We start from the raw sequence: 16,462 nt of genomic DNA, 5'->3' as shown, positions 1-16,462 counted from the left end.
ATCGAAGCCGGTGGTAAGCCGTCCGATCATTTATTTACGAATATATTCTCCAGCAGTCGTCGGTCTGACCGCGTGCCAGGCCTGATGCACGCTAATGCACACGCCGTGTATTCGATGCTTTAATATTGGCCGTCTCCATTCATGCCAGGGAGAGCCCCTTCGATTCATTGGCATCCACTGGACACACCCGGGGTTCGCTTAACGGCGTCCCTCGGAACATTCCTCCTTGTGATTGCGTTATCGGAAGAAACTGTTGGAAAATTTCGGCTAACGCCGTTAACCACTTACGCTGATGATGTTATTCCTTTCATTAACGTTGTTCTGTCGTCGTTCGACGTATTTCGCAAACGAAGTTACGGCGAAAACATTCGATAGTTTTCCGACTCGTGGTATACTCGACGTTTGTTCTTTCTTACTCGTTTTATCTCCTATCGACGTGGCTGACTACGAAATAGCTACTCGTCCTTACTAAGTATTACCAACGATATCGGGGAAAATTACAGGAACTTACAGGAAAGGAAATGCTGGATTGATATTTGAAACCGCAATTGGAATTCTGAAGGACTAAGAATAACAATATCGAGAGAGTCTGAATATAGGTGGAAAGGGGAAGTATGGTTAATCGTGGAAGAGGAGATGTTCGCTGGTTGAATGCGAACTAAAAACGGTCACGTTACTTCTGGGGCGATTTAATAATATTTGCACGAGCCGTGGCTCGTCGAAGAATTTTTCGCTCGATTCGGTCAACATCTTTGGTTATTCCCAGCGACGCTTTTCCAACGACCACAAAAGAATTGCAAATTTGTTCCTCGCCGCTTTAATCGATTCCTGCCGCTCGGCCGGGTCGTTGAATGTGGCGTATTTTTTGTTGTCTGACCCACCAGCCGTGTCGGGAGTGAAATATTTTGAGTGGCGTGTTCGCTCAATTACGTCAATCTCACCTTCGAAACAAAGGATCGGCGAGACAGCCTAGAATACCCTCGTGCCCCGTCATCCATCGATATCTGTCATCGCCATGCATCCCAGTTCTTTTATCTTCTCGATTACTTGTGTAATTTCAAGTGTAACTCTATTTACAAGCGTTGAGTAGTATGTAATCCATTAACGATCGATAAACAACGGAGGGTAAGTTGCACGTCAATACTGGCCGATTCGAGTGCAATTAATTCGACCAAATTCACGGACCTTCGTTAAAGTTGAAAAACTCGAATTGGCTCGACCAACTGCCCTTCGATTTCGAAGGTCCATTGTCTCGCTCATTCGATGCCACCAAACTACGCGCACAGCATCGGAATTTTGCTGATCCGATCATCAACCCTATTCAACGCCTCGGAATCTCGATTATAGCTCGCAGCGTTCCCTCGTATTTTCTCCTAAGGAACCGAGAACTCGAGGGCTGTCGCGACAAAGGCTGGCAAAACTTTCCTTGGGTAAATATCCCCGAGGTGGCGCACGGAAGTCGGCTTCCGTTCCTTCGCGAGTTTATGAGTCCACAAAATTTCGAAACAGGCGTCGGAATTGTTTTCGTTGTCCCGGGATTCGACAACGGCGTCGAAAGTTTGCTCGTCGTCCTTGGGAAGATGGCGACAATCGAGCGTGGGCCCGCCATTGTTCGAACGCGACGAAGAAGCTGGTACCGGATGAATTCGTTCCTCGCTCGCTTGGCCTACTCGCCGCGTTTGCTTAACGGGCGCGCTCTTGAAATATTGCCAGCAACGATAAACACCAGCAGCACCGTTCAATGGCGGGCGAGTTACACGTGAAAGGGCAGGATAAAAAGGATGCACGTATCGCGCGGGCCTCCCAGAACGGACGTTTTATTTGCCCGTGCTCAAACTCGACGCTCGAATTGCCTCCAAGTATTCCTTTAGCCGTCGCGCGTGTTTGGACGGTCACGCTGCGACAATACCACGCACCCCTAACTCGTTCCTCTTCTTTCGGTTCCGTTTTCAATTCCTCTTCTCTTCAAAGAATCGCGTGGTTTGGTTCCTTGACAAGTTCGAAGCTATGTATAGTTCGGAGCCTTGAACATTCCGCGATATTTTAGATTCTTCGACGAAGAGACTGTCGGATGTATCACTTATTTGTAAATTCGAATCTACGCGATGTTAACCAGGTCAATGGTCTGGTACACGCGAGATCCTCTAAGTTTTACAAAATATTCGTAATACTTTCGATAGTATCAAATATTCGTGTATACCTCCTCCCGCGTTCTTTTATATTTTATTTTCGCCGTTTTGTATTCGATTAACGCTAAATCTACCGCGAGGACGATATTGGCGCCGCGAAGGCTTGTTTCGAGCAGCTGAAATTTCAAATCGAGCTTTAAACGTCAAGCAGGATCCCGCGGATCGACCCAGTTGCTGGAGCGTTTAGATTAATCAGTTTGTCTCTCGGTAATTGGCCCAGCCCCGAGATACACTTTTTATTAAATACGCCCAGGCGATGAATAAATGGGCGAAAATTATGGCATCGCCGGCAGAGGACTATATTTTCATTACTTGGCACGGAGCACACACTGTTCTCCGCCTCCTGCCCGTCGCCCTTTCTCTCGGCTTGTCCCGTCCCTCCCTGTCGCCTAATGAATGGCCGACTTCGCGTATAATTAACTATAATGCTCTTACCGATAACAGACCATTAAGCGCTTCTTCATCTAGCTGCTGAGCCTTGTCCGTGTCGACGATAGACCAGCAGGTCCTTCTCTTCTTTCGCCTCGCATTCTCGGACTCGCTGGCGTCGATTGGAATCCTACTTCGATTAGATCGATAGCTCTTCAGGCTCGTGACACTGATTGAAAACGAGCTCTGATTCTTTTGCGACTCGTGGCCCCGAAAAATCTGAATGAAACGCTTCTAAATGCGTGCGTAACTAACGTAAATCTACCACGCAAGTGTATAACTCTAATACAGCGGTTTAAGATTCACTGCATCAGCGATAAATCGGCGAGGACGTCCGTTCACGCCTCTGCCTTCCGGTTTTCCCTAGTTTCTTTGTCCTCCGAGCCTACTCTCTGTCCCTTTTTGTCGACTTATCTGCGCGAGTTCGGAGCCACTTTCATACGCCCCGCCTACACGTGCAGTCGTCATTAATTGTGCAGAAATCTCGCTGGAACTCGTCCCGACTCATTTGCAGCCCGCCCCTACCACCGTTATTCTTTTCTTCCGTGGCGCGCGCGCAGGGCTTCCAGTTTCTTTTTTCCCCAGCGAATCTAGGGTAAGGTCAGGGCTCCGTGCGCCTCGACGCTCGCAGGACACGTGACCGCCGATATGCGCCGGTAGCACGGAAACGCTCGCGATCACTGTCGTGGCTCGCCAATTTCGATTATTTGGCGGAAAAGTGGAGATTCTGCGAGATGAAATTATGGAAAAAAAAAAGACGATGGTTCGAGAAGTGCTCGTTTCACTTACAGAGGCTCCGATCGTTAGAGATCAATGTACCCTCATAAAGAGATCCTAGCAGCAATCGACTTAATCGTAAAAGTAATCCATCGGTTAACAGGTTGGCTGCCAAGCTAAAACTCGTGAAAATTTCTGCAACGTTCTAATTTCGTCTCGAGATGTTAAGGATTATATAATTGAACATTCGTCGTAGTATTTGGCTTCTTAACGCCGCCAAACCAAAATGTTAAAGAGCTTTAAGGTGCTCGGAATATCAAAAAAATCGATTCTGAACAGTTCTGTGCAAATAGAATTGAATTTGGAGCACTGAAGAAGTGGTAAACAAATTTTTTTCAAGAATTTTGTTCTACCACTTCCAGTGCTCCGAATTCAATTCTGTTTGCATGAAACTGTTCAGAATCGCCTGAATTTTTCTTTTTCATTTTTTGATGTTCCAAACCCTTTAACACGATAACCACCACGTCACCCGCGTACGAGTGACAAGAATTTTCATCGAGGAATAAATAAATCAATTCGAAGTAAATTAATTTGGACAGGATTGATAGATTCTAAAGAGGTCGCAAAAATGGGAACTGCCATAGATGCTAGATTACGTCGTTTCTAATACTATAGAAACAAATTAAGCTCGTAGGAATTTTCACGATCGTTAGTCTGGGCAGTGAGCGCGTCAACAGAGCCGACAGAGGCTTTATTTCCACTCGTCCACGTTCGAATAGTACCTCAAGGATTCTTCTTCGTCCTCGAGGATTTTTCTGGCCCTGTTCCCCTGCGCCGTTTTCAAGCGCAAAACGCAGTAGTCGACTTTAATACCACGGCTTATACGGGCGAAACTTCGCAAGACGTAAATTCGAGGCGACGTTTCGCGAAAAGTCGTCGCGAGCGAGGTTCAGGTTCGAAGTCGGATTTCGAGGGAGTAGGTTTACAGCCCGTCGATTTATTTCCACGGCTATCAACAAGCGTGCCCACGCGCGAGAATTTCGCGCGGATGACGTGTCCTGATTAGAAAGTTTGGAATTGTTTCTCGTACGCTTGGCGTCCCGGCGCGCTCGATTGCTCGATTGGCTCCTGCAGCTGGCGTCGAAAAGTCGTTGAAACCGACGCGATTACGATCGCTGTTGCTAGGAACAGTTGCTGAATATTACAAAGCGATCGCGATTTTGCTTCTCTCGGAGAGAGAAAGCAATGTTTTAATAGGAGTATCACGATAGGACAATTGTTTTCTTTAAACATAGATTGCGATGGCCAACGAGGAGATTTTAACCTCGAGTCCGGTTCTCACCTTTTTCGGCCAATAAAAAATAAAAACACCCGTCCGTTATGTTTCAACGAGCGCATATTGGAAGCTACAATTAGGCGATACTCCCTGTCGGCACCGAGCACTTGGATAATCGCCTTCGTAAATCTCCTGGAGATATTAATACCATCTATGAGCTAGCTACGTTATCCGAAATCCTCCGAGAGTGTTCGATACGAATACAGTCGTCCCCCTGCGTCAAACAAGTACTCGTTCGTTCCAAATCCTCCAGGATCCGGTTGATAGCTAGGGCTTACGTTAAGCGACAATCTTCGAGCTATAATTAAATTATTCCTAGTTGGTCGGGAGGGGGGAACACGTGGGTGCAACAATCGAGCAAACTCGTATAAATTTGTCAGCCGTTCAAGTAAGCTGCTTAGCTCTCGTGCGCCCGGCTAAACACGCAAACCCTCGGATCGCTCTCTGCGACAGCCGGTGCTCGACGTGCCTACCCGTTCCCCGTGGTGGCGATTTTGCAATTAAGAACGCCGATTGGCTGTTTTTCGTGTCGCTTATCGCGTCTCGCCTGGGACCAGAGAGCCTGCTGGTAAAAAAAAGAGGCACGTTAAAACAAACGCCACGATCGCTTCCGCGACACAGCATCCGCTGGCACGTCAGAGATGGGAAACATTTTTGAATCGGGAAATCGCGTAACGTTCTTTTTGCCTATATTATGCAGATGGTCCGGTTAGTTTGATTTCCAGAAATTTTCTTCGTTGCTGCTCGACCCTTTATAGAGCAGACCTCTCTGGCCATAATCTATTCACTTGCACCATAAACTTAAAAATACAAAATTCCCCCACTTTTCGTTAGTGGTGGATAACAATGAGTACCAGTGACCTATAAAGGGTTGAATTATCGTTGTCTCGATGAATTAAAACGTACATCGAAAGCGTAGAATTCGCGATGATCCACAATCGACGAAATACACGAAATACACGAAAAGACCTCGAACGCATCGAAGACCAGTTTGGCCTAAATCCTCCGTGGTGTCTCGTCCCTGTTTTATCACGGAATAAATGCAGCCCGTCACGACAAGCCCGTCGAAATGTTATTCCGCTCTATTTATTATTCCCGTGTGTTCAGCGTCGCGATTCTTCGAGCCCCGTCGATATTTTCGCGAGCAAATACCCTCTCGAGGATGAAATTTATGACAGGGAAGACGGAGCTTCGCGGTCGTCCGCGGTGGATTTCCTCGACCGGGGCAACTCTTACTCGCTGGAACCTGCAGTGGATAATAACGATCGCGATAAAGTACAAGGATAACGAGAATCGCGTGGGGGGTCGCCGGGGGTGTTCGCGCAAGAGACGCTGTAGGATACCGCGGGGTAAGGCGGGCGTACTTAACGAGTTTTGTCCTCTGCAAGACGCGCTACTTTCGCGAGAGTTTCCCACTCTTTGCGCGGCACATGTTGCGAATACGTGACGCTATTTCGCCCGAGGCAATTGCTCGCGAAAAATGAATCGAAACGATCGGAATCGCATGGATAGTTTCGACCAGGTTTCGCACAGTCGCTTATCGTGGTCCGAGCGAGGGGATCCTCGAGGTAAAATAAAATCAGTCGCTCGAATAATCAATGAAATCCGTATCGACACGTTGACTGCCACACGAATATTCTTGAAAATTTCAGGTAGGATTAAATATTATTCAAACTATTGAATTCATTTTCTTTAGGTCTTGATTATCGGAATTGATTTGTTTATTTGTACAGTGAAAAGCACTGAACAGCGTGTTGAATTAATAAATTGGATTCGGAGAGTTACATACGTCCCACGACGATCGTCGTTTTGTTTCCGATCGCGGCATAACGGTCAGCCATGAATTCTCACGGCCGGGGAAGATTTATCCCGAACGATAGGCGCCGATGAACGGGTTTCATATTCCGCAAACGCGGAAGTAATGCACGTCTGGCCGCGTTATAGCAAGCGCAGGAGTTTTCTGGCAGGTTTTGGCGACGATCCCCGAAGACTCGAGCCGTCTGGTTAGGCACTTCCGCGACTCGACCCACTATTCGACCCGGGCATCCTTTAACCTGCCTCGAACTTGCGCAGTTTTTAACAACGGGGGCAAAAATACCGCCGGAGGAACAGTCAGCGGAAATCGAAGGACGTCTCACTTGGCACGAACTAGCCGAGACATTTCGCCTCTCGAGAGCCTAGACCCGGGATCGAACCCTTTCAGGAGCTCTGTCCGACCCATTGGACGCGATATTAAAATTCCGTCATCAGAGCACCGGGACACTGTTGATCCTGTGCCAGAAAATGCCGCTTTACCAAAGGAAAGCTCGTTTTCGCTTTTATGTCAAAATGAATGTTCTTTAATAAAATTGCAGCCGATCCTCGGGAGTCGAAGAGAAAATTAGAAACGTGGCCAGTCGTAACATAGGGTTGTCTGGAAAGTCCATGACGATTTTTGGTACATAAATATTTTTTGGTAACACGTATACATCCCTTAAAAAGTGGAAGAATCGTGGAACAAAATGGTACCTATGTAATTCAATAAATATAGGATCAAAATTCAAATGTGGCTTTGAATTTTTCTCAAAAATTCCCACGAACTTTCTGGACAACACGATAGTTTCATCCTTTTAGATTCTTATTTGGACATCCAAATTTAACTGAACTTTAATGGTTTTTTGTGGTCATACGTCGCTGAAATTAGAATTCATGCTTAGTTAGCCTAGCCTACGCGGCAATTCGAACTGGCAAAATTTATACAAGGTAGCCATAAAACTCCTATATGTTCCGGCAACGTAATTACAATGTTGAAAGTTGCGCCACGAGCATAACTCGACGTATTGTCCAGTCTGGTGGACTGACCCAAAGAATCAAGGGACATTAACGTGGGATATCAGGGGAGATCTACTCAGGTTCGATGGTGTCCCTAGATCGCTCGAGCGATCGAGGTCTCCGAGCCAAGGGAAGAAAATCGCCAGGCGTACTCTGGTCGCGTTCGACAAACTTTCGACTCGCCTTTTTTCCGACTCACTGTAATTCCCTTTTCCCCAGCTGTATCGCGAATTACGAAGGAACGAAAGTACGACGAAAAGGTCCGTCGAGTCAACATAGCCCACTCAGACGCAACAAGATTCTTGATAAATCAACAGAACTTGCTCGACGAGTGCACTTTTTTGACCGTAAGAGATACGCCTCGAAACGAAGCTTCTCATCACGTCCTTGCCTCTCGTCGGCTCCGTTATGATTACGAAAGTTACGAGCGTTGCCCGTTCCAGAGTTATCCGACGCTCTCGCTAGAAATCGTTGAATAATTCCGGATCCAGCGAGCCTGGAACTCGTGGTTTATTTAATAATTTCCACGTCCCTCGACGGTTCCGAGTTCGCGCAGCGACGAATCGGTTCGCTCGACGGTCTCGTCTCGATAGGAAAATCTCGAATCCCCGATGGGTCGTCCCGATGCTGAATTTCTCAAGAAAATGTTGCAAACTCGCGGTGGAAAGATGCAGTTGGCGAGACGTGCGCAAAGGAGGACGAGGAATAGCAAAAGGAAACAGTTGTCGCCAGAGGATGGGCTCGTTTATTATTCAGAACTTGGCGTCTGGCACAGTTTTCGAAACGAATTACGAAAATAAAAGGGAGAAATAGAAATGAGAACTGGCAACAGAGAATTTATGAGCGGTACTTTCAATTAAAACAGCTCGTATGCGTGTATACAATTGGGTTTATACGGATGGAAGCGTTAATAAATTTTGGAAAGGTTCGGTGATGGGGGTAAGAGCCACCGAATGTGTTCTTCCCCTATCGAATCGGTCCCTGTCACGAATATAAATGCTAATAGAGTCTACACGTATATACAATCCATTCGACCCTATAATCAGATTTCATATAAGGGAGGTATTAGAGGCGTGACAGGTGTCCATTAAATCGATGTCGATTGTTATCTGCTCGCTATCCGTAACGTTTGCCTACATTGAGCTGGTCAGGTCCCTTAGCGCTCCGAGGAGTGCCCAGGCTTATTAAATCTTAAATATAGCTATAAATTAGGCACAGCTTAATTGCTCGGGTTAAGTGCTACGCTCTCCAAGACTGCGGTCTCCGCAATTAGATCGATTCCACGATATTACCAAATTGAAATTCGAAATTTCGAACTACTTCGAATTAAAAGTCGGCTCTGATTCGTTCTCGAACTGTCGACAACTCGCACTCGATGGCAGGTTCGTGTAGCGATCCACGGTTTCCACGGTCTATCTAAATCTCTCTGGCGTCGGGTATAAATCGCACGAATTGTTCCTAAATTCGGTCGAAAGAGAATTTAACATTTCGGCCGCGGCGCTTCCGTAGCTAGAGCAAACGGGACGTTATTGATTTTCAAACGAGTCGCATCTTTCGGGGACGCAAATATACCGTTATTAAAATATACAGACCGCGCGGAGGAAATAACAGCCTAGAATCACGTTCGAATAGAACACCGCGAACGCGCATTATTTCGCGCGTATAATGGCAGAACGCAAACAGTGTTTTTATTCGCGATTCGCGTCGCGAACGATTCGCGTTTGCGTCGCGATATCTCACTTAAATGTCTCTCGAACGTTACACGTGTCGCGGTATAATCCGTAGGAGTATACGTACTTTTTAGTTAAATATTAACGCATTGACGCGACACTGGATTCTATGAAAACGTTTCTTGTTTTTTTTATTTAACTTGTGCCATTCGCTACCGAATATTCATTCGATACTAAATCGTAGTTATCGTTACTTTCGCAAGATCGTTCGGTGGACAAATATTTGTTTCCTTCGCCTTCTGTCTGCGACACGTTTCGTAACCTGAAAGGCAAAGGAGAATAATTAGGCGTTCCGTTTCTGGGGAGCTACATACCTTGTGTAGTGCAAATATCGTCGGTTGAACGTATTTACAGAGGGCAATCGGCTACAGGGCATCGGCTACTGCCCGTTTGTTCGACGATTGACTACAATCAACGTTGTTATAAATTCTCTCAGTTTTTCCAAATTCCTCGCGATTCTTCGTTTCAAAAACTACGAGCAAAAGGTTCGACCGATTATTAGATCCATTGTCAAACAGTTGCGCCACAGTGTCGGCAGTTTCGCGGTACAGGGGTTAGGAATCAGTGTTCTAGAAGCATGAAGGATTCGAGATACGAATCGAATTACCCGATGGAAAGGTCATTATCTCGTGGAGGTACAATAGCGATAGAATACGCGTACACGTTTATAGAAGCTCGTGACCAAATCGAAACCCAACCTTTGCAGCCTCAGATCCGCCCCCACTTGCACCAACCCGTATCATCGCTAGCTAGCCGTTGTCAATTCAGCCGCCATCAACGCTGGAAACGTTTTCCAAATCACCACCTTTCGCCCACATATCATCCACGGAAACGGGAGTTGATACATTGCAGTGTCGAACGAATAACAAAAGAAATTTCGTTCACCTTTCGTTCACCGCTATTCGTTATTCGATCGTTACTCTTCCTCGTTTATTCGCGAATCGAATCCATTCCTTGCTCGTTTTATTTGTTATTAGAAATAACTATTCCTCGACGCTGGTTTACACAATTTTCTCGGTTGAAAAGTTATGGGCGGTCGGGTAGACGGAGCGGAATTGAAATGGAAGCGATTGCTTCGAAGAAATTAAAATTTTCTCGGTAAGCTCAGCTGCGGTAGAACCAACTAACGCGATTATTCTCCGTGCTACTTTACGCCCCAGACATGCAACGCGTTGCGATTAATTTACAAATTCTGAGAATAACTACAAAACAGAGTCGAGATGAAACGACAGAATAGCTCGTTCGAGACTGTAAAATTAACATTTCAATTTATACGAGTTCGATTCCTGGTGAAATTCCTCTATGTTACTTTGTTCGATTGTATTTAGACAACAATTACGTAGACACGTGGAAACTTCGTTCTCAGATTAACGTCCAACTTGAAACAACAACGTTTCATTAGGGTGAAAGAATATTCGATTCGAGTGCTCATTTATCAACGAGTTTCCTTAAGCACATTCGACGCTGCTTAAATGGAACTTCCGGTCTGACGACACGTTAAAATTTACGACCACGGGTTACTTTCCGCCCCGCGGGACCAACTTAAGTCTTCCATCGATGCGCGTCAAACTTCGTCGCGGACGATATTTACGAGCAAGACTTGTAAGCGTTTCCATAATTGAGGATCAACTGGAGTGTGTCAGTTCTTCGTCCTGCATCGTTCGCGAGATATAGTACTGCCTCGAGTGGATGTTAATTATATTATTATTTGTTACAAGATCTATATTTAAAAAATAGATATTGAAATATTATTCAATAAGAAAATAGACTCGAGAGATATTGATTCGATATTCGAACAACTTTTCCGTTTGATCAACGTAGAACGATTCTCGGATTCTGTTCGCAAATGGCAGTCGATCGAGAATGTTTCCTCGTGTACAGTAATAATGAAATCATAATATGAGAAACGTGGAATACCTATCTGCAATAGAAATGAAACGAAAATAAGCAGCGCAAAAGTTACTCTTCTATTTTCGGTAATAACGAGATCAAAACATACGAGGAATAACCGTGTTCTCCTATTTTCTCTTCGTAAGTGAAATTCACACATGCGATTCAAAAATATTAGGAACCACAAACATAGCTTGCTCAAACCATAACGATACGGAATATAGTTTCATGATTCATAAATTAAAATTCATTTACTTGCTATTCAACGAGTATACGTACATATTCAGTTCACGGCATTTTTTAACATTCGGTCCCGCCATTTTGAAGCAATCGGAGGAAAATCGATCGGTCGAGACACTCGAGCAAGTATCGGTCCGTCCGCTTCGATTCGTCCCGTTCGCCTCGATTAGATTCCTCGGCCACGAGCCGATAAAAGTCTCGTCGTTTCGAACAATGCCGCTCTCCCATCCCTCCGCAACGGTAGCGTAATTAGAAAACCCGTGGGACGCGCTATCCGACGTTTCAGAATTACGTGCATGCCACCAAGCTTATGCATCGCGTACGTCGCGTCGTTATCTCGTGCACTCGACTCGGCGCGCTCATCCGGACGATTCTATGCAAACAACGAAGCGTGCACGCGCACGAAAAACGCCCTCGCGAGTTCGTAAACGGATGGCCACCATCGCCAGCCGTAACAACCGAGAAAAGTTCGCTTAACAGGGCCACGAATAACTCGCGCGCACCTCTCGGGGGACGTACAGCGAACGAGCGAATGCGAACGGAAATGGCAACGCTAAATTTTAACAGCTGAGCACTCGAGATGGTTTCAAACAAGTCGTTTCAATCCGTTCTGTCCTCAGAAGTCTTCTACTTTGTCGGTATCTCGTCACCTACGATTACACCTCGCTCGAGACCTTCTTAGCTTCGAAACCGTGTTCTCATTCGCACATCTCGGAAGCAATTTGTCACTCGATGCGACGATCAGTTTTCTTCTCGCGACTCCATTCCGTACCCTCGCATAATCGCACGTAACGAGGTCTGCCCGAACCGAGTAAACTCGTTCCGTTGGTCGTTCTCATCGTTCTCATCGCGCGTTCATTGTCTGAAGCGTGGCCGCCTTTGCGACCCCCGATTCATCTGCATCTAAACGAACAAAAGGGCCAGCCCTTGATGCGGTCGTGCAAAGAAATACGCCTCGTGATCCGCGGCCAAAGCTGTTGCTCGACTATCCGGAAGCGACCTGAAAAGTAGGGAAGCTGCTCGTGGGCGTGACCGCTTTAACGTTTCATGCATAGCAGATGAGACGGGTCATCTTCTTCGTCATTTGTTTCCACGACGTCGGGAGGAAAAGCAACCGTCGCTAAGTTGTTCCGCTGATCGACGCTATCGTTGCATCTCGGCCGAGTGTACGACCGTAAGCAACGTTCAATCCGCTTCGCGTGCAAATCCTCGCTTCGTAGGACGCGATCTCGTGACCCCCCGTTAACCGTTTCCAACCGGGATACACGCTCGATGCGTCTAATTCCATTAGCGCCGTCATTGGCTAACCGCAGAAGTCCGGCCACGAGGCCATTCAAGTTGTCCCAAAGTGCTTGCTGAACGATTGAGCTAATCGAGTAATGCTTTTCAGTTAGGGAGCGAACGGGGGAAGTAAACGAGCTTGGAAAATGCCGAGTGGTGCTATTCTTTACCTGGATTACAATTCGTGGAGATACGATGTCTCTTGTACCTGTTAGGAAAATAATTGTTTAGTTTATAACGATGCCCCAATCGTCGTTGTACGTACTGATTTTAAGAGATCCGCGGGACAACTTAGGAAATTTACTGTATCGACACAGTTGACGTCGTGAATTTTAAAATACCTCATTCACAAATAAAGATCTTAAGAATGCAAATTACGTAAAAACCAAAAAAAGAATCTCGAATTTTTCATCGTTACGAACGGTAACCTCCCCCGAAGAACTGAAGAAATTATTTCTAAAAGTCAGGCATCAAAGGGAATGAATTATAAACGAAATTCACGAATTTTGACGAAGTTAGAAAAATAAATACGACGATAAATGTTTGACTGTTGTAGTATCCGCGCCTCCCATACCCAACAATAAGGAGTCAAATAAGAACACGAAACGTAGGCTACGGGATTGGTCTTGTAGGTAAAGCGGTCGACTGTGGATCCGAGGATCGTCGGTTCGAATCCCCGTGCCTTATTTTTCGTTTAGACTCCTACGCTATTTAGTCTCCGGTAGCTTAAATAATATATCGTTTTAGCAGAAAAACTATCAATAACGTTTATCTGGCAGTGAACGCGTTCAAATAAATGTATTCCATATATCGAGGGATCGTGTACCTACGGACGAACATTGCACATTTGTCTAGGCTTATCAGAATTCGAAGCTTTCATCAATTACGCGCCATAAATGTCTGAGCAATCGTTAAACATACATCCACGTCTCATCCCCTTCCTCCGCCCTGTAGACTTGTAATGCTATCGAGCAGCCCCCACGACGAACCATCGGTCTAGCGAAGGGGGTGAAAGCGAGACGAAACGAACGGAACAGATACAAACAGAACCCAAAACAAACAAAGAAAAAAAAAAACGAAACAAAACGAAGGAGGGGAGAAGAATCGATGTTGTATTGAGAGACGAAATGACGTGTGTGTTCCAGCAGCATCCGAACGCGACGAACAGTAGCGAGACGAGCGTGGGTGGCGTGTCGGGTGCATGCGGAAGCAGCGGCATACCGGCGGGTGGAGAGGCCGGGTGCAGCAGCAGAGGTGGCAGCAGCAGTGGTGCTGGTGGCACGGCAGGACAGGGCTGCGAGCAGGGAGCCCACGGTGGCCCCTCGTCTCATTCCAGGGAGAGCCACGCCAAGTTCAGGCACGGCCTGCTACAGCTTATGATCCACACGATCGATCCGCTCCACGACGGTCAGTCCCGCGCCGGTATACCAACTCCACACTCTATCACTCTCGCTTGCCGCTTTGCCTTAGCGCTGACAGCACGCTCTTAGCTGGTAGTCTTTTAGCAATTATAGCGTAGCTTTTTTTTTTTTTCTTCTAATACAAACGTGTACGGTGATTCCTCGCTACCAAGGATCGAGTATCCATCGACTAGAGTCATCGACCAGATAGCGGAACTGGAAAACCCACTGACGGAACTTCCAATCGGTGCCGCGCGCGTACTTTAATATCGCTTATGGTTCGACGAGGTTCTCCCAGGTGAAAATGAATCCAAACGCGTCGCACGTAGTCGGTAGTTTTATTTTGGATCGATTCGAGTAAACGAACGATCGAAAGTGGTCGCGTTTGGACTCGTTTTTAGTAGCATCGATGCTCGTGTGCTTTAAGCGAGGAATCGTAGACTGCGACGCGACAACCAATCGTCCTCGAAGACGAAGATGTTTCGGTAATATGCTACAGAAACTCTTTTCTTTTTTCCTTAATCGTGTGGTTCTCGCATCGATGTTTTCACTCGCCGTACTACGTGCACGGGCCGTGGTCTCGCGTACGCTTCCGGGTACCTCGATCGCAGATATAAGTTTCACGGTTTGAAACAGAGATGTCACTGTCTCGATGTAGAACGCGCTATCGCTCAGACGTCTAACCGCCCCGTATAGCAGCGATTACAATTAAATAATGACTAACAAGATTATTAGCTACATTTTTGTAACATCTTCGTTAACTTGGTTCGCACTCTGACGTCTTGCGCGAACGAAACACATTCGTTTCGTTACGTCAACGAGTATAAACAGTTTCGATTGTTTCAGAGTAGGCAAAAAAAAATGAGACACTGTACCTTTTTTGGCTTAGAGTGGCAATATTAATCCCATTACTCGATCGCCAGTGGCGATTGCGAAGACTTCCGAGCGATAACGCATTGGCTATCCCCGCGAAGGTCGTAGACCAGCAGGAACAGATCGATACTCGACTCCGCGAATGTCGACGATCGTCTTTAAGAGAGCCGCCAGACGTCGAGCGTTATATTTTTCCGCTCGCCCGTACCCGTGGCCGAGGAAAGCTTTCTTCCGCGATGCGCCACCGCGACGAACCGCAAAACTTCCTACGAGTTCTGTCGTTTAAAGTGCTTTTAAATGTAGAGACGCTTATCAAGGCCGCGGTTATCTCTCTCTATCGACAGCCAGGCCAAGCCTGGGACCAACTCTTGACCCGGTGAAACATATCGAAGAACGTTTCCGCCCGGTCGCGAAACCTTGGATCGTGGTTCGACCGAGTATCTGGACAGGGTGACTCGCGAAAAATAAAAGAAACACGGGAAAATGTAGTAGATTTGTTTGGATCGTAGGAGCAAGAAGTAATCGTAGATTTGTTTCGAGTATCGGTAGATCGGTAGACAGTAGTGCAGAGGAATGTTAATTTAAGAAAGTTTGGTAGTTTGAGTAAAGGTACATCGAGTCGACGTTTCCTATAGCATTGGTCCTATTCAGAAATAGGAGTTCAGAATTACTCCAAATATTTTTCTCTATTCGAAATACCGATGACTAGACTGCGGATTTTTTTGCGTTTATAGGGATTTTAAATGTGCGAGAGTATAAAAAATATTGAGAGTAAAGTTCGTATTATAATATTTACAGAGTAAAATAAATTTAGGTTCAATTTTCGTAGGTACGTTTACCAAGATTTTATTTCGCATAAAGATCCCCAGTCTACCGATGACTATTCTCAAGATTATTTTTTCTTTTCGCACATTGTTGTACACCTGGAAGAGACCATCGACGATTGGTCGAAACGTCGACATACTAGAAAAAATAGTTATGGTAAATTATAGTACACGTAGCAAGTTATGAGTATTTAAAAAATAACAGTAGAAACATGTGGTATATGTATCAACTTGAATCAGTTAAAGGAAAAAAACCACGAGTACACGGATTCGATCCAGCCTTAATTAATACCAATTACGAGGTGGATCCGTCGGAGTTTCCCAAACTAAGTGTGTTTTGACGTATTTAAAATTCCGATTAAGATTCGTCCCGAATCGAGGCTACACGAAAGGCCTCGAATTATAAATCAATTAACTCGCATATAGACACCACGGCGGCCTCTGGAACGTTCTTATATAACGTGCTATTTTACCGAGCGTCTTTCCCGCGCGACACGACTTTCGCGAAACGGGATTCGTCGTTGTTGCTCGTCTAGCTACGTTGGTTTCGTTGCATGACCGATGGTTGTGTGCGCCGTTGGGTCGTGCGAAGCGATTAAACGTTGCGAGCACTCGACGATAACGAGCCAGAAGTTCAATGTCGTGCCGAGTGCCTGCGTACGCTGTCGCGGATCGTTCGACGCGCCTAGAGTCTAAGAATCAGTAGTACGGGTCGCGCTGTAGTCAGCCGCGCCTAGAGTCC

General features: G+C 46.1%; 1 protein-coding gene across 6 annotated transcripts in view; it reads left to right on the top strand.

Moving 5' to 3' along the window:
- LOC128890712 (sodium/potassium/calcium exchanger Nckx30C) overlaps positions 1–16,462 on the top strand; it is a 176,222-nt gene that overhangs the window by 113,503 nt on the left and 46,257 nt on the right. For 2 of the 6 annotated variants that reach the window (XM_054149462.1, XM_054149458.1), the window contains one exon: positions 13,772–14,045. In XM_054149462.1, coding sequence (XP_054005437.1) covers positions 13,772–14,045 — 274 coding nt within the window. Of the gene's footprint in view, positions 1–13,768; positions 14,046–16,462 lie in introns of all 6 variants that reach the window. The other 4 variants (XM_054149460.1, XM_054149457.1, XM_054149463.1 and 1 more) reach the window with 3 other exon arrangements.

Source organism: Hylaeus anthracinus, unplaced genomic scaffold, assembly GCF_026225885.1.
Source record: "Hylaeus anthracinus isolate JK02 unplaced genomic scaffold, UHH_iyHylAnth1.0_haploid 12001, whole genome shotgun sequence".
NCBI lineage: Eukaryota > Metazoa > Arthropoda > Insecta > Hymenoptera > Colletidae > Hylaeus > Hylaeus anthracinus.
Note: the sequence above shows the minus strand (reverse complement) of the source record. Positions and strands in the feature narration are given on the sequence as shown.